The sequence below is a fragment of the Crocuta crocuta genome, unplaced genomic scaffold (assembly GCF_008692635.1).
Source record: "Crocuta crocuta isolate KB4526 unplaced genomic scaffold, BGI_CrCroc_1.0 scaffold352, whole genome shotgun sequence".
Classification (NCBI taxonomy): Eukaryota; Metazoa; Chordata; class Mammalia; order Carnivora; family Hyaenidae; genus Crocuta; species Crocuta crocuta.
The window spans coordinates 3,264,181-3,278,596 of NW_027532169.1; the positions used below are offsets into that span (position 1 = coordinate 3,264,181).

Genomic DNA, 14,416 nt, shown 5'->3' on the forward strand with positions numbered 1-14,416 from the left:
AGACAAGAGCTACTTACTGAGGATGGTGCTGCATGAAGACTGAGAGGGGCAGGGCGGGTGGGGAGGGGCATGGGGAGGGGCAGTGCAGGGCCTCAGTTCCAAAGTTGTGGCACCAAGGACCTAAGACATAGATCTAATATTCAAGTCTTGTGNCACCGCTTAGGAGCCCGGGGTAGCCCGGTTTCATGCCTGAAAGTCTGGGCGGTTCAACTCCCTCAACTGTATACTGGGAATAACTAGATTTACTCTGCTGGGATCTTATAAGGATTAAATGACACAATAGAAATGACCCAGGGCAGTGCGTGGCACAAAAGTAGGCACTCGACCAATTTGATTCTTCCCACCTCCCCACCGCCCAGCCCCCGGGCAGAATCTAGGCGTGTGAATGGACCCCGGCTGGTTCAGGGGGGGTGGGGACCCCCTCCAGCCCGGAGCCGCCTCCCCCCGCCCTGCCGCTCTGGTCTCGCATTTGCTGCCCTCGTTGCATCCCTATTAGGCGCATTAGCCGGCCCGGCGGCTCCGGTTACAGACGTCTGAATGACAAAATGCCTCCATTACCGGCGCGGCCCGCCAGCCGAGCCGCCGGGATGCGCTCTGGTTTCAGCACTCTATCGCCGCGGCCCAGGAAGAAACTCGGACCGCGGCGGTGCGCAGAGCCGGCGCAGAGAGAGCAGCCCGGTGGCGAGGCGGAGGCCAGAGCCGCGGGCGGGGCGGGCGCNTGTGTGTGTGCGTGCGCGCACGCGCATGCACGCGCTATGGTGGTGGTGGTGGTGGTGGTAGAGAGGCATCCAGAGGTCAGACTAGGCAGGTGGGTTCAGAATTCCCCATTCCGGAACCTCATCATGATTAAAGAATAATCTGAGGGCACCTGGGTGGCTCAGTCGGTTAAGCGTCTGACTCTCGATTTCGGCTCAGGTCATGGTCTCACGGTTCGTGACATTNGGCGCTCCCCGCCCAGCTCCCCTCCTTCCTCGCCTCTTCTCTACTGGGGGGACACTCTCTCCAGCCTTGATCTGGAGCCCACGCCCTCGCCCCTCTGAGCTCTGCACTACTGGCCGCCCCAGTCCCACCCCTCAAGTCAAGATGCGTCTCTGACCCGCCGCGTTAGTCAGCAAACATGCCCACAGTCGCTCCCAAATCTCCGGAGAAGCCACAGGTGCTGACAGCTCCAAGGGGCTGAGCTTCGCCAGTGCCCGGAGAGGGTCTCTGCCCAGCGTGGCCCCCACATTCCACCGCCCACGACTCCGAGGATGGTATCAAGCCCTCCCCCGCGGAGAAAAGAGCTGGGACGCCGAGCTGCCCCCCTTTCCGAAGTATGGGGACCGAGCTGGGAATCAGGTGAGGAACGGTTTAGCTAGCACCGGGGTCTAACTTGCTTGTGAGATCTCGGCTAAGTCGTTTAAACTCTCAGAACCTCTCAGTCTTCCTTCCTGTAAAATGGGGGCTTGGGATGCAAGGCTCAGATGAGAGATGAAGACGACGGGGGAGTGAGGACACGTCTTCGGCCCCGTTTATGGGCCTGCACAGGTCACATCGCCTGAATATCTTGGGACTACCAGACGGACTTAGATGCTTCAGAGGACCCGCAGTCCTATGCGGAGGCAGGACCCGAGGCACCTGAGCGCCTCCGTCTCGTTCAGTGCCCAGCGTCGTCCACCGAACGCTGGGCGGGGCACGGGTGGAATCCAGACCCGTTTGGGCGCTGGAGCCCAGCGAGCTGCGGGCGCGGCGCTCGGGTTGCTTAACTCAGTGGGGTCCGAATGGGGGCGCGGCGCGCAGCCCTAGGCGCGCCCGAAGCTGCGGGTGGCACAGCCGGCGCAGCTCAGCGCCCCCTGCGGGCCACCTCGGCCAGCGCGACCCGGGGTTGCGCGCCGCGCCGCCGGGACCTTCCCCGCCTTTCGAGTCCCGGCGCTCTGCACCCTGAGACTTGGCTGTGGCCAGACCGGATCGCACGATGTCTGCTCCATCCCTTTCGGCCCTAGGCGCTGCTTCAAACCGCGAAAACAAGCGCCTCGGAGGAGCCCGTGGGTCGTAGGCGAACCAGGGAACAGGTTCGCCCCCGCGAAGTGGGCGCTCCCTCCCCAGCCCCGGATCCCCAGCCGCATTTCCTGGACTGGGCGAGGCCGCGCAAGAGAGCACGCGACAGGCGCGGGAAGCGTCCGTCCCTCCGCTCTGTCTGCTCGTCCCGCGGTCCTTCGGCGGGCAGGCGGGGCCCCCGAGCACTTCAGGGTCCGCTCCCCCTTCTCCGTCCTCTTTCAGTTTGCTTGCATCTCTCTGTCTCCCTCGCTGTCCTCCGTTTTCTGCCCTCCCTAACCCACTTCTCTCTCTGCAACCGACCTCGGCTCCCCGAAGCTCTCCCTCCCACGCCCCTCCCCCCCATTGTCTGCCCAGGCCCTCATTGTCCGATGCCCGGTCCCCTCTGCCTCCAGTCCCTCCAACCTCCTCCCCCATTGTTCTATCTCCTCGTCTCCAGTTCCCCGCCCCAGCCCCGCTTGGCCCCCACATCTCCAACTCCCGTGCCATTCCTCTTCCTTCCGTCCCACGACCCTCCAGAGATCAAGATGCTCAGGGGGAAAGTCGCCTCGAGATCCCAGCATCCAAGCGCCCTCTTCAGAAGGACGCAGGCATCCGAGAGAGCCCCTCTCAGCTCTGCCGTACACACCCTCCGCGGTACCTGAGGCCCCGCATCCCTGCGCCCCTCTCTCCCGCATCTCTATCCTCGGTCTCAGGGTCGCCTCTGCGCGATCCTGCCCTCCGCGGATCCTGGCATCGGAGCTCCTCTCCTGCCCTCCACCCCCGGTATCTGGGACCCCCCCCAGTCGCTCCGTTCTGTGTTCCCTTGGCGGAACCTGAGCCCATTGGGGTACCCGTCCGGGGAGAGGGCGCGGGCTCCCCTCCGGCTAGCACTCACCCCCAGGAGCAGCAGCAACAGCAGCAGCAGCAGCGGGCGCGGCCCGTCCATGGCGTAGCCCGCGGCACCTGCCCCCATCGCCCGCCTCCCGCAGCAGCGCTCGGCTTCTAGTGGAGTCCGCTCCGCGGACAGAGAGGGTTGCGCCGCGCTGCGCTCCAGCGCCCGCCCCCAGCAGCTGGCCGCGGCCCCNGCGCCCGCGCGCCCCGCGGCCGCTCTTGCGCGCCGGGGCCCTCGGAGCCTCTCCCGACTCCGCCCTGGTACCCAGGGCCGGGTCCGCGCTACGGCGTGTCGCTCCCGGATGCTGTGGGCTCAGGGACCAGGGCATCCCCACTGCGGCTCCTGTTCCTCCGGGCTGCGGACCCCGCAGGGGTCACTCTCTAACCCGTCTTCCTTTGCCTCCAGCTTCAGCTTCTCCCCCGGGGACTCTGCTCCCTCCCCAGCCGTTATCAGCAAGAATGCCCGCTGCCTTCGTCTCCCGGTCCATACCTGATCCCGGTCTATACCCGATCCCTACCTCCGGCCCTTCCCAGTGCAGAGGCCTAGGGGAAGGGGAAGGGAGCAGTAGCAGGTGGTCTGACCCCAACAGTGGGCAGCAGGGACATTCAAGGTGGAGTCCATCCTCATGGTTTTGAATCCTCAAAAGATGGGTTTGAAGGGGTAACAGGTGTGCACACGAGATGACAGGAATACACACGCTTTCAAGTTCACATATACATGGGCTTATGCTCATGCGTCCACTCCATCCTCACGCACTCACGTAAACCTGTGCCTTCTAGACATGCGTGTGAACCTACACGCTCACGCACAGGAGCACACTCATTGCACTTGTGGTCATAACATTCAAACACACGTACTCACCTGCACATTCACACATGCACGTGTACATAGAAGTCATCACACAAGCCCCCACGTGTACAGTCTTTCACACAGGTGCTCACACGTCCAGGAGCACACACACACACACCCATGTGCAAGCGCGCATGTATCCACACTGGACCGTGAGTGTTTCCATTGGCTTAGGAGCTCCCAGCCGGCGAGGACTTCCGTTTCTTACCTGAATCCCTGGTTCAGTAAAGGTCTGTAGAAGGGTATACGAGGAAACAGGGTTGGACAGACTCATATCCACAAATCATGTACTATGTAAGCAACCCCAGGGCCGCACTCACCATGCCCTAGAAACTAGAGCAGGTTCCAATCACAGGCCCCCCCTCGCACCCCCCCCACTTCCCCCAACCCAAGAAGGGCGCCACCAGTCTCCGCCGGAAGTACCCACCTCAATACCTACTGCCTGCCCGACCTGCTTTCCTGATTCCCAGACAAGGAAGCCATGGAACAGGGAGCTTGTAAGGAGCACTTCAGTGGCTACAAAGCCCATCCCCACACCCTGATCTTGGCCATGTGTGGACCTTAGCTTTGACTTAGGAAACAAAACAGTACTGCCCTCCCACATTACAGGAATGGGGGAAGATCAAGTGCACTTGTGAAGAGTATCGAAGCAGTTGGGAGGTGACTCCCTAGATCAGCTGAAGCGAAGTTCTTCCTTCATTGCGGTGGGNGGGCAGCCTCAGAGGGAGCAGGGGGGCATCGCTGTGTCCTTGGGCCTGAGTGTGGACGAGACACCACCTCCATGGCTGTTCAGGAGACCAGGCAGTTAGCCCACCAGCAGAAATCCCCGAAGACTCCCTCCTCCCCAACAGGGACACCTCTGAACTGGCTCCTCCTCCAGCAGCTTTTAGAGCCCTGCCTCTCCTTTCGGCTGAGTTCATGGAAGGCAGGAAGGGCCAACGTTAGTTAGTACGAACAGCCGCTTACTACCGAGGGTATCGACAGTGTGGCATTAATTTAAATACTCCTGTTATTAATTTATGATCCCGGTTACTATTATCGCTCAGGTTATCCATCTCGACACAATTTAATATGACCCACACTACCATAGCTGGGCCTGGGTTATTAATAATTTCCATGGTCTTGATCATTTAAAGCCCTACTCAAACAATTACAAACAGCAATTGTTACTATTATTAGCGGTATCTCTATGATTAAGCCTGAGTGCAAGACCACAAGNAAGAGCAATGAACAGAGAGTCTGATAGGCCTGGCTGTACCGCCGACACACCCTCCCCCCTCCCCACCACTCACTTCTGGGTGTCTTAGGTGGGTGTGTCATCTCTCTCAGCCGCAGTGTCCTCATCTATCAAGTGGGTTTTTTTTTTTTTAAGTAGGCTCCATGCTGGAGCTGGGCATGGAGCCCAGCACGGGGCTTGAACTCACAACCCTGACATCAAGAACTGAGCTGAGATCAAGAGTCAGATGCTTAACCAACTGGGCCACCCAGACTCCCCTCAAGTGGGAACTTTTTAAAAAGCTCTGTGTGGGGGCACCTGGGTGGCTCAGTTGGTTAAGCGTCCGACTTCAACTCAGGTCATGATCTCACAGTTTGTGGATTCAAGCCCTGTGTCGAGCTCTGTGCTGACAGATCAGAGCCTGGAGCCTGCTTCGGATTCTGTGTCGCCATCTCTCTCTGACCCTCCCCTGCTCACACTGTCTCTCTCTCTCAGATATAAATAAAACATTTTTAAAAATTAAAAAAAAAAAAAGCTCTGTGTATGTCAGGGGGACTGGAGTGGCTCAGTCAGTTAAGCATCCGGCGCTTGATTTCGGCTCAGGTCGTGATCTCGTAGTTCATGAGATCGAGCCCTGCATCGGACTCTGAGCTGAAGGCGCAGAGCCTGCTTGGGATTCTCTCTCTCCCTCTCTCTCTCTCTGCTCCTGCCCTGCTCATGTTTGCTCCCCCCCATCTCAAAATGAATAAACAGTTTTTAAAAATCTGAAATGGGCTTGGTGAAGAACAAATGAGGTAACACAGCGTTCATCACAAGGGGAGACTTGATCTCATTGTACTCACTCAGCACATATTTATTGAGCACCTACTATGTGCCACATGCTGTTGGAGGCACTGAGGACACAGCCATGAATACCAGCTGCCCTGGTGGGGCTGATATTTCAGGTTCTAGGTATTTGGTGTGAAGTATTATTTTATAACGTGGCGCCTTGACCTGCCCGTGCTGTAGATAGTGTGGCTGTGATTGGGGATGTTCCTTTGCTGGGCCATCGCCATCACCACGACTGTCCCCATCACGGCCTCTGATGCCAAAACCATCCCCATACTCCAACCACCATCACCAGGACACCAGCACCACTACCAGACCAGGACGGCCACCCCTGCCCCCACTACCACACCCACAACCGCCCCCATCGCTACCGTGACAATGACACAAGTGTCACCACCATCACCATCATTGCCACGGCTGCCGGGCCACGGCCACCGCCACCACCTGCCCTCCTGCTTCTGCACCACCCAGCAGGGATTCCCATTCCTGATGCGTGTGGGACACTTGGGTCTGTCCCTTTTGCTTTGGAACCACATCGGAAGCCCTGCGGAGCCACTGCTGCCTCAGCCTTACTCCCTGATGGTCATGACTCCTGACCCCAAAGACGAGTGTGCTTCAAAACTTTCTCCCCGACCCAGCCCTCTGTCCCCTAATCCTTGGCACTTAGAGCCATGGCTGTGGGGCGGGCATCAGGAGAGGCCTCTTAGGAACCGACCAGCAAGCAAGGTAAGGGTCAGACGGGGCCTTGCCACGGGGACAGAAGTTTTCAGTGGAAGGTTCCCCAGAACCACTTCTCATACCTGCCGCACATACAGGGCCCCGCCCCCACCACACACTCTCCAAGGCTTCCCGGACCTGCTAGCGACCCTGAGGTGAGAAGGTGGAGAGTATTGGCGCAATTCTTTTTTTTTTAATGTTTATTTATTTTTGAGAGAGAGAGAGAGAAAGTGGGGGAGGAGCAGAGAGAGAGAGGGAGACACAGAATCCGAAACACGCTGTCAGCACAGAGCCTGACTCGGGGAGCCAGCTCCTGAGCCGGGGGATCATGACCTGAGCCGAAGTCAGATGCTTAACTGACTGAGCCCCCCAGGCACCCCAATATCACTGCACTTCTACCCAGAGCTGGGAGTGGCAGCGGGGGGGTCAAGCTGCCTCTTTAGAAGTCAACAGGGGAGGGGTGTGGCCCTCGCCCACGCACCCGGCCACCCCTCCATCACGCTGCCCCTCCGGAACGGCAAGCTGCTAGTACATGCTCCCTGTCCTCTCACTGGGACCCCTCACCCCAGGCCCCCTGTAGGACACCCCTCATCGCTCCCTGTGCCCATCCCCAGCAGTCCCCGGGAACCAGCCTGAAGCCCCAGCCAGACAACGCGAACCCACGTCCACTAAGACGTCCTGTGGGCAGGGAGATCCGCACATCATCTCCTCGAAGCCTCATGGTGTTTCCCATGAATAGGGAGCTGCGATTGACATTTTACAGATAAGAGACTGAGGTGTGAAGAGGGTAAGTCACTCGCCCAAGGAAACCCCGGGCAGGAAGCAGTGGCTAAGTGGCCCATGTAACACACAGGGCCCCGCACAGCCACCCCCTGCACAGCCACATGCCTCCCACTCACTCTTTCCCTCCAGCCCCGCCCCTCCAGCCCTCACCCTGAGTTGGGGGGATAGAACCTGCCTCACCAGAGAGGCTGTACTCTGCCCCTCCGAGCCACCACTCAGGTGCCCCCTCCTGACACACTTTCACAGAATCTGGGCTTGGGAGCCCGGGTCGGGGGGCCCGGAGGTAAACCTGGGGGTGCTCCTTGTCTTTTGAGCCACAGCATGATTTTCAAGGTCTCAGTGAGCGCTCACTTTTCCTGCTTTGGGGGAATCACCTCCCCTATCCCCCGGTTCCAAAATCCAGCCAGAGAAGAGGTGAAGGGAGATGGACAAGAAGACAACAATTTCTGCGGGGGAGGGAAAGGGGGAGGAGGTACAGGGCCTCCCCGTCCCCCCATCCCCCAGATGCATCCCATCTGCCCTGGGCAGGCGGCCAGGCAAGGTAAGTGAAACCCGCTGCCCCCCATTAGAAGCTGGCTCGGTGGTGGGGTAGTGGCGGCTTTGAAGGGTGATGCAGTGATTACCTGGATGGAGCTGACGCCTGGGCTGCAGGGGGGCCCCGACCAATGAGGGGAAAGGGCGCGGCCCTGGGACCGGTTTGGGTCAGTGCAGTTTGATTCTGGCTTCAGTTGTGCCAGGGGTGGGGGAAAGTAGCCAGCTTCAGAGTCGGAGGCCCGTTGGGTTAACTGGGGCGTCAAAGCAGGCCAGCTCACAGCGCCCTCCCTCACCTCCTGCCCCAGCCTCAAAGGCCTGCGCTCCCGTCCCGCCTCTACTCTACCCTGCAAGGGCCCCGCCTGACCCACATTCGTCAGCCGCTCCCACCCTGAGCCCTTGCATGGGTTACGCTTCCTGTCTTCTCTCTTCCTTTGACATAACAGCGGGCTTGGTCAAGTCTTCCAAGGTCCCATCTGTAGTCTTTTCCTTCACCCTCTCTCCCCTGCCCTGTGCCGCATCCATATCTCTTGTCGAGGAATCACAGATCTGATCAATTCATCAGACAGCATCTGAAGAGGGGACTTAATTACCCCAGACCTTGTGACTTGGAGAGGGGTGCCCTGGGAGGGCACTGCATGCTCGGTGGAGTCCTCCAGGCCTGCTGGTAAGGGCCCAGGGGAGCGATTCGGCCGCCTGAGCCTCAGGGAGGCAGTCTTTTTCACTAACTCCAGGACCCAAGCCTCCCTGGCCTTTTGTTCCAGCGTCCGCTCCCCTGTGGGTGGCTCTATTCTAGAAAGTTCCTCCTGACTCAACTTTGCTCCTTGCCGGCCCTCAAGGATCACAGAGCTGCCCTGCACTTCCGACGGACCCAGTCATTTGTCTCACTTTTTTATCCTGCATCGGAACAGTCAGCACATTTTAAAGAAAAACTAAGCAGGCTCACACGATGGCTGGAGCAGGGGGAAGCCAGCAGGTGGGAACGTAAGAGGATGGGGATCAGAAGACCCAGGCCCCAGTCTATTATTGTTTGCTGGTGTCCTGGGGCCACTCCCCTCCCCTCAGCCTCAGTTTCCTCCTCTGTAAAATGGGTGTGAGATCTCAGTCTCCCAGAGCTACTGCAAGGAGTCAAAGCGGTATTGAGTGAGGGTGCTCTGAAAGTCAAGGGGGCTTGTGAGATGTCAATTACTCTTGTTCTATTTGCTGCTGCTGCTGCTGCTGCTGGTGGCTTCTAGCCTGCAGGCTGGAGACCGGATGAGGGGTGAGATGACATTTCAGCAGTGGAGACCCAGGCCTTCCTGCTGCAGATAAGAGCCAGAGCTGTGACAGGGCCTTGGGCTCTGCACAATTCCCACGGGAATCACTGGGGGAGGCCATATCCCAGGCTCGAGCTTATCTTCTCTCTGGCGCGTCTGGGAAGTGGGGTCAAGTGCAATTGTCTGGGTTGGTTTCCAGCAGGGGAGGGTAAAGGGCATGGATGCACAGTCTGGCAAGTCTCTCGGTCGGGGGAAGACCCCCAAGAGGGCCCAGGAAGGGGGCTAAAGGAGGAGCATCCCTTCCCCCTCCCACCCTGCCAAGGTAGGGGGGCCCCCTGAGACGAGGCTGCACATAGAAAAACAGAGGAGCCGGGCTGCCAGCCCTCCCTACATCCTCCTCCTCTCTCGGTCCCATCAACTCCACTGGCCACGAGTGTCCCCTCTGAGGAAAGAGAAGAGACCGCCCTGGCTTGGGGACAGCTCTGAGGGAGGAGACAGAGCCCTCGCTCTGCGAGTCCCCCTTCTCTGAGGAAAGAGACACGATCTCTAGGCTGCAATCTGCTCTCCCAAGGGAGCAGCAAGGTGGGTCTGGAATGTGGAGAGGAACTTCAGTGCCACTTGCCACTCCTCACTCCTGGACAGGGGAGGGGGGTACGGGGGCAACTCATGGCCTTAGGGTTCTCCCAGTCTAAGGGGCTCCCCAGTGATTCACACCTGGAGCAGGGGCACAAGACAGCTCCTAGTCACACGCTCAAGGCCAGGACTCAGATCTCAGGAGTGGAAGCCACCACCCCCAGAGGCCACCTGCAATTGGGGAAACTGAGGCCCCGAGAAGCGCACAACATATCCTAAGCCACTCAGTGGGTCCGTTGCAAAGGAGATTATGAACCCGTTTCTGCAGTTTCAGCCGAAGGAGGCAGGAGGTCAGGGCTGTCGCCTCAGCCTGCCCCTACTTCCGTGACCTGAGACCGTTCAGGGGGCCTCTCCAGCGCTGTTTCCCCGCCTGCGGTGAGAGGAAAGTGGTCCTTCCCAGACCACCGCTGCTCCCCCTCCCTGGGGAGTCTGAGGCCAGGTTCCTGTCCAGCCCTAGCCTGGCCCAGCCCCCCGGTGNCCATTATTCATCCCTGTAAGAGGCTCTCCCTCCTCCTTTCTGACCCAGGCCCAGTCTCCAGAAGTGCCTTTGCCTGCCCACCCCCCCAACATCCCCCCTCAGCTGGAAACTCTTAAGCAAAAAAGGTCGTCAAGATGATTAAATGCGAACAGATTTTCAGCTCTTTTTCCACTTTAATTAAAAATGGGCTCTCCGTTCAGAGGAAGCTGGAGACGGAATGGCAGCTCCCCAAAGGCCCCTGGGCTGAAAAAGTGAGGGCAAAACACTCAGAGACGTCTGAAGGTTGGCCTGTGGTGGCCTGGGGTCAGGGGCCTGGCCTGCAGCCACCTCGCGCCCACAGGCCCTGCCCACAGAGGGCAGCAGGGGCCCAGAGTCCTCCAGGCCCGGGGACAGAGCAGGGACACAGACAAGTGGGTGAAGAAGCAGAGGAGCTCCCCAGACCTAGGGTGGGGACGGGCTGGGAAGCCGGAGGGGTTCCGGTCCCACAATCCCTCACTGTTGGGGAGCCCCCCCGGGCCTGGGCTGGGAACATGCCCTCAAGAAGGGGTGGGGTCTGACACAGAGAACCTAGAGGCAAAGCGGAGGCCCAGCATATGGAAAAGAACAATGGTGCCTGCGGCGAGGGCAGCGTATAGTGGTGGGAAGGCTCTGGGAAGGGGCGCTAGACGAGGACACTGTGCATTTTGTTAAGAAGATGGAGAGATGGAGGGGCGCCTGGGTGGCTTAGTCGGTTAAGCGTCCGACTTTCGCTTAGGTCATGATCTCGCGGTTCATGGGTTCGAGCCCTGCGTCGGGCTCTGTGCTGACTGCCAGCTCAGAGCCTGGAGCCTGTTTCAGTCTGTGACTCCCTCTCTCTGACCCTCCCCTGCTCATGCTGTCTCTCTCTCTCTCTCTCTCTCTCTCCTAGAAATAAATAAAAATATTTAAAAAAAATAATCTTAAAAAAAGAAGATGGAGAGATGGAGAGCAGGGAGAAGCCAGCAGGAGAAGAACTCAACCCTTCTCTCTCTGGCTCTCGCTCCGGCTCTCTCCCTCCTATCAGGGATCAGGAGCTGGAGAGAAGGGAAGGAGTAGCAGAGGAAGGGATTTGGTGGAGACACCTGAGAACATCCGCAGGGGTGGAGGAAGGAGGGGGGAGCTGGCACAGGCTCGAGCCCACAGCCCTCGGTCACCGATCCCATTTCCGGTCTGGCCCCAGCCCCTGGCAAGCCCTGGAGCAGAGCTCTCCTCCGAGGGGACGGTTGCACTTGAAGTTCCTCTCCGCCCCTGCGCTCCAGAGGACAGGCTGCAGAAGTAGCCGCCGGGCCCAGAGAGAAAGGCCTCCCACCGCTTCCGGTACCTGTGCTGGGTGGTCCCACCTGCCCTCCACTCAGGGGACAGCAGTTGGTCCTTAGCCCGGGAAGAAAAGTGATCTCTTCCTGGTGAACCACCCCAGTGTCCGGGGGTGGCGGTGGGGGGAGGGGGGCAGCCCAGAACCCAACTCACTGCCCAGCTCTGATGGGGGGGGGTCACAGCTGGGTGCTTCGGAGTCCCCCCCCTCCGTCTTTGCAACCAGCCCCCGCCACCACAGAGAATTGCCCCTGACAAAGTCAGGGGAGCAGGGGCAGGGAGAACCACCAACTTAGCAAGGGCCCCCCCGAGGAGGTCACGTGCATGCTGTACCCCGGCCAAGGAGGAGACCTTCCCAGGGCAGGGAGGGGAGGACATTCTGAACAGAGGGTTTAAGGGGTGTGACAGGGACAATCAGTGTGCGGGGTGTAAGGGATGGGAGAGCAAAGGGGCTAGGATGGACTTGGCCACCTGTGTCGGGGGGCACTCTGAAGTCCCATTTCCGCTGTGAGTGACAGACCACTCCTTCTTTCTGAAATGCCCNTCATAGTCCAAACCTCCTGCTTCTCCAAAACTCTTCCTAATCCACCCTTTCTCTCCTTCCAAACCAGGCGGCTGGAGAATGGCTGTCTCTCGTTCCATCTGGCGCCCCTGCCCGCCGGCTTCTCTCCCTCCCTGCCTGCTTTGGTAGAATGGGCACCTATGCCCAGATCTTGGGCACAGCCCTCCCTGCTCCCTCAGTTCCATGGGTTACCCTGAAGAATGCCACCCAGACCCTCAGCCTGGAAGGACGTGTCCCAGGAGAGGAGGGGGCGGGGAGGGGGCGCCAGCCTGATGCCAAGTGGACGAGACGCTTGGCACCCGGATCCCCAACACCCTGAGCCCCCCACTTCTCAGAAGCGGCTCTTCACCCAAGCAGCCCCCCAGCTTTGGGCCTTGTCTCCTACGTTCTACTTTTAGGAAAACCAGGGACTCCACGGCAAGGAGTAGCCTATTTAGACAGAGGCCAAATGGAGCAGCGTGGGGAGGAGAGCAGACGGGGCGGGAAGCGCGTCTCTGTTGGCGGCCCGGCTTTGCCCGGAACGCGCTTTTCCTCCCCAGTGTTAATTATCAAAATTAACCGAACACTATAAATAACCCAACTCAGAGACTTGAAGAGCCTCACTTCTAATTAATTCATTTCCAATCAAGACACTTCTCTGCCCCCCTACCCTAGAATCTGAGGGATGGGAACCTCATTGTGCAGCTTTTTCAAATAACGAATCCAACCGTTCCCTAGCTCCTGAGACGCGAAAGCTCAAAGAGAAAAGCGAGGGGGGACGTCACTCCGCTTTCTTGGAAGGGGGTAGCCTATAAATAACCCCATATTGGTGCATTTGATGGACGACGTTTGTGTCTAGATTGGCTTTTGTTGGGATGAGGAGACACAGAGGGTGGGGGCGGGGTGGTGGAGACTTCCCACTGCTGCCTCTTTTACTGGGCAATAAATTTAAAGCAAGACTGTGAGCACCGTCCAAGGCCTCCGTGTTGGCGGGAGCTGGGGAGACTGATCGATAGAGGAGGAGGGGTGGGGAAGGGGGGAGAGAGAGAGAAAGAGAGAAAATGCAAGTCTAGGGTAAGTGCAGGGAAGGGGAGAAAGGAGAAAGGGAGATAAAGGAAAGAAAGGAGGAAGAAAGATAAGAAAGGGGTGGGGCAGGAAGGGGGAAGAGTGCAGGGAGGAGACGGGGTGGGAGGGGCATTCTCATCCCCACCTTGTAGGAGACCTTCGCCGGACACCCACTGACGGGCTCCAGCCTTGTGTCCAGAGCAGGACACAAGACCTTCCTGTCTCTTGTGTCCGGGCTGTTGGTGTCCTTCGGGGCCGGTGTGCCCCACCCAGGTCCCCTAGCAGCCCCCAGCCGCCTGGCCCCGGCTCCTGGCTCCCTGCTGTAGGGGAAAGGGCAGGCTGAGGGCAAGCAGGAGGGCTGGCCGTGACCTTCCAGGACCAAGTGCTCTGCTGGACAGGCTGGGGGCCGGGGATGGGGGTGGGGAGAGTTGGGGACATTACTGAGTCAGAGGAGGAGAGACTCAGAGAGAGAAAGAGGTGCCAAGTCAGATAAGAGGAAGGAATCGAAAGCAGAGGCTGAGAGACAGACAGGGGGACAGGGGGACGGACGGAGGCGGAAGGAGCCTGGGAGGCCAGGGCTGGGAGCACTGGACTTAGTCCTCGAGCTCCGGCCTCCCTACCTGCAAAATGGCCTTAAGGTCAGCCTTTTCCTACCCTTGAGGCGGTTGTGGAGATTGAATGAGATTAAATATGCATGAACCTTGGGGCGCCTGGGTGGCTCAGTCATTCAGGTCATGATCTCTTGGTTCGTGAGTTCGAGCCCTGCGTCGGATTCTGTGTCTCCCTCTCTCTCTGCCCCTCCCTCACTCATGTTCTCTCTCTTTCTCTCAAAAATAAATAAATCTAGGGGTGCCTGGGTGGCTCAGTCGGTTAAGCGTCTGATTTCAGTTCAGGTCATGATCTCACGGTTCGTGGGTTCGAGCCCCACGTCAAGCTCTGTGCTAAGAGCCAGCTCCGAGCCTGGAGCCTGCTTCCGATTCTGTGCCTCCCCCTCTCTCTGACCCTCCCCTGCTCATGCTGTCTCTCTCTCAGAAATAAGTAAAACATTTAAAAAAATTGTTTAAATAAATAAATAAATCTTAAAAAAATTTAAATATGGACAAAACTCTCACCCAGGGGTCTGGCACGAAGGGAGTGCTCACTTCAAGACTAGTTATTATCCTCACTAGGCTGCTGTTATTACCCCTAGCGGGGCTGGGAGAGGCGGGTCCTGTAGTGGTGTGGTGTCACCTTCCTTATCTGGCCCCTGGTTGTGAGCACCTTCCAGTGGAGACACAGTCTT

At 58.7% G+C, this 14,416-nt stretch overlaps 1 protein-coding gene across 1 annotated transcript in view; it reads right to left on the bottom strand.

The window, feature by feature from the left end:
• The window catches only part of NGFR (nerve growth factor receptor), an 11,136-nt gene extending 8,104 nt beyond the window's left edge, over positions 1-3,032 (bottom strand). Inside the window, exon 1 of the mRNA XM_077776867.1 lies at positions 2,912-3,032. Coding sequence (XP_077632993.1) covers positions 2,912-2,989 — 78 coding nt within the window. The 5' untranslated portion in view covers positions 2,990-3,032. The remainder of the gene's footprint in view (positions 1-2,911) is intronic.
• Positions 3,033-14,416: the final 11,384 nt, after the last annotated feature.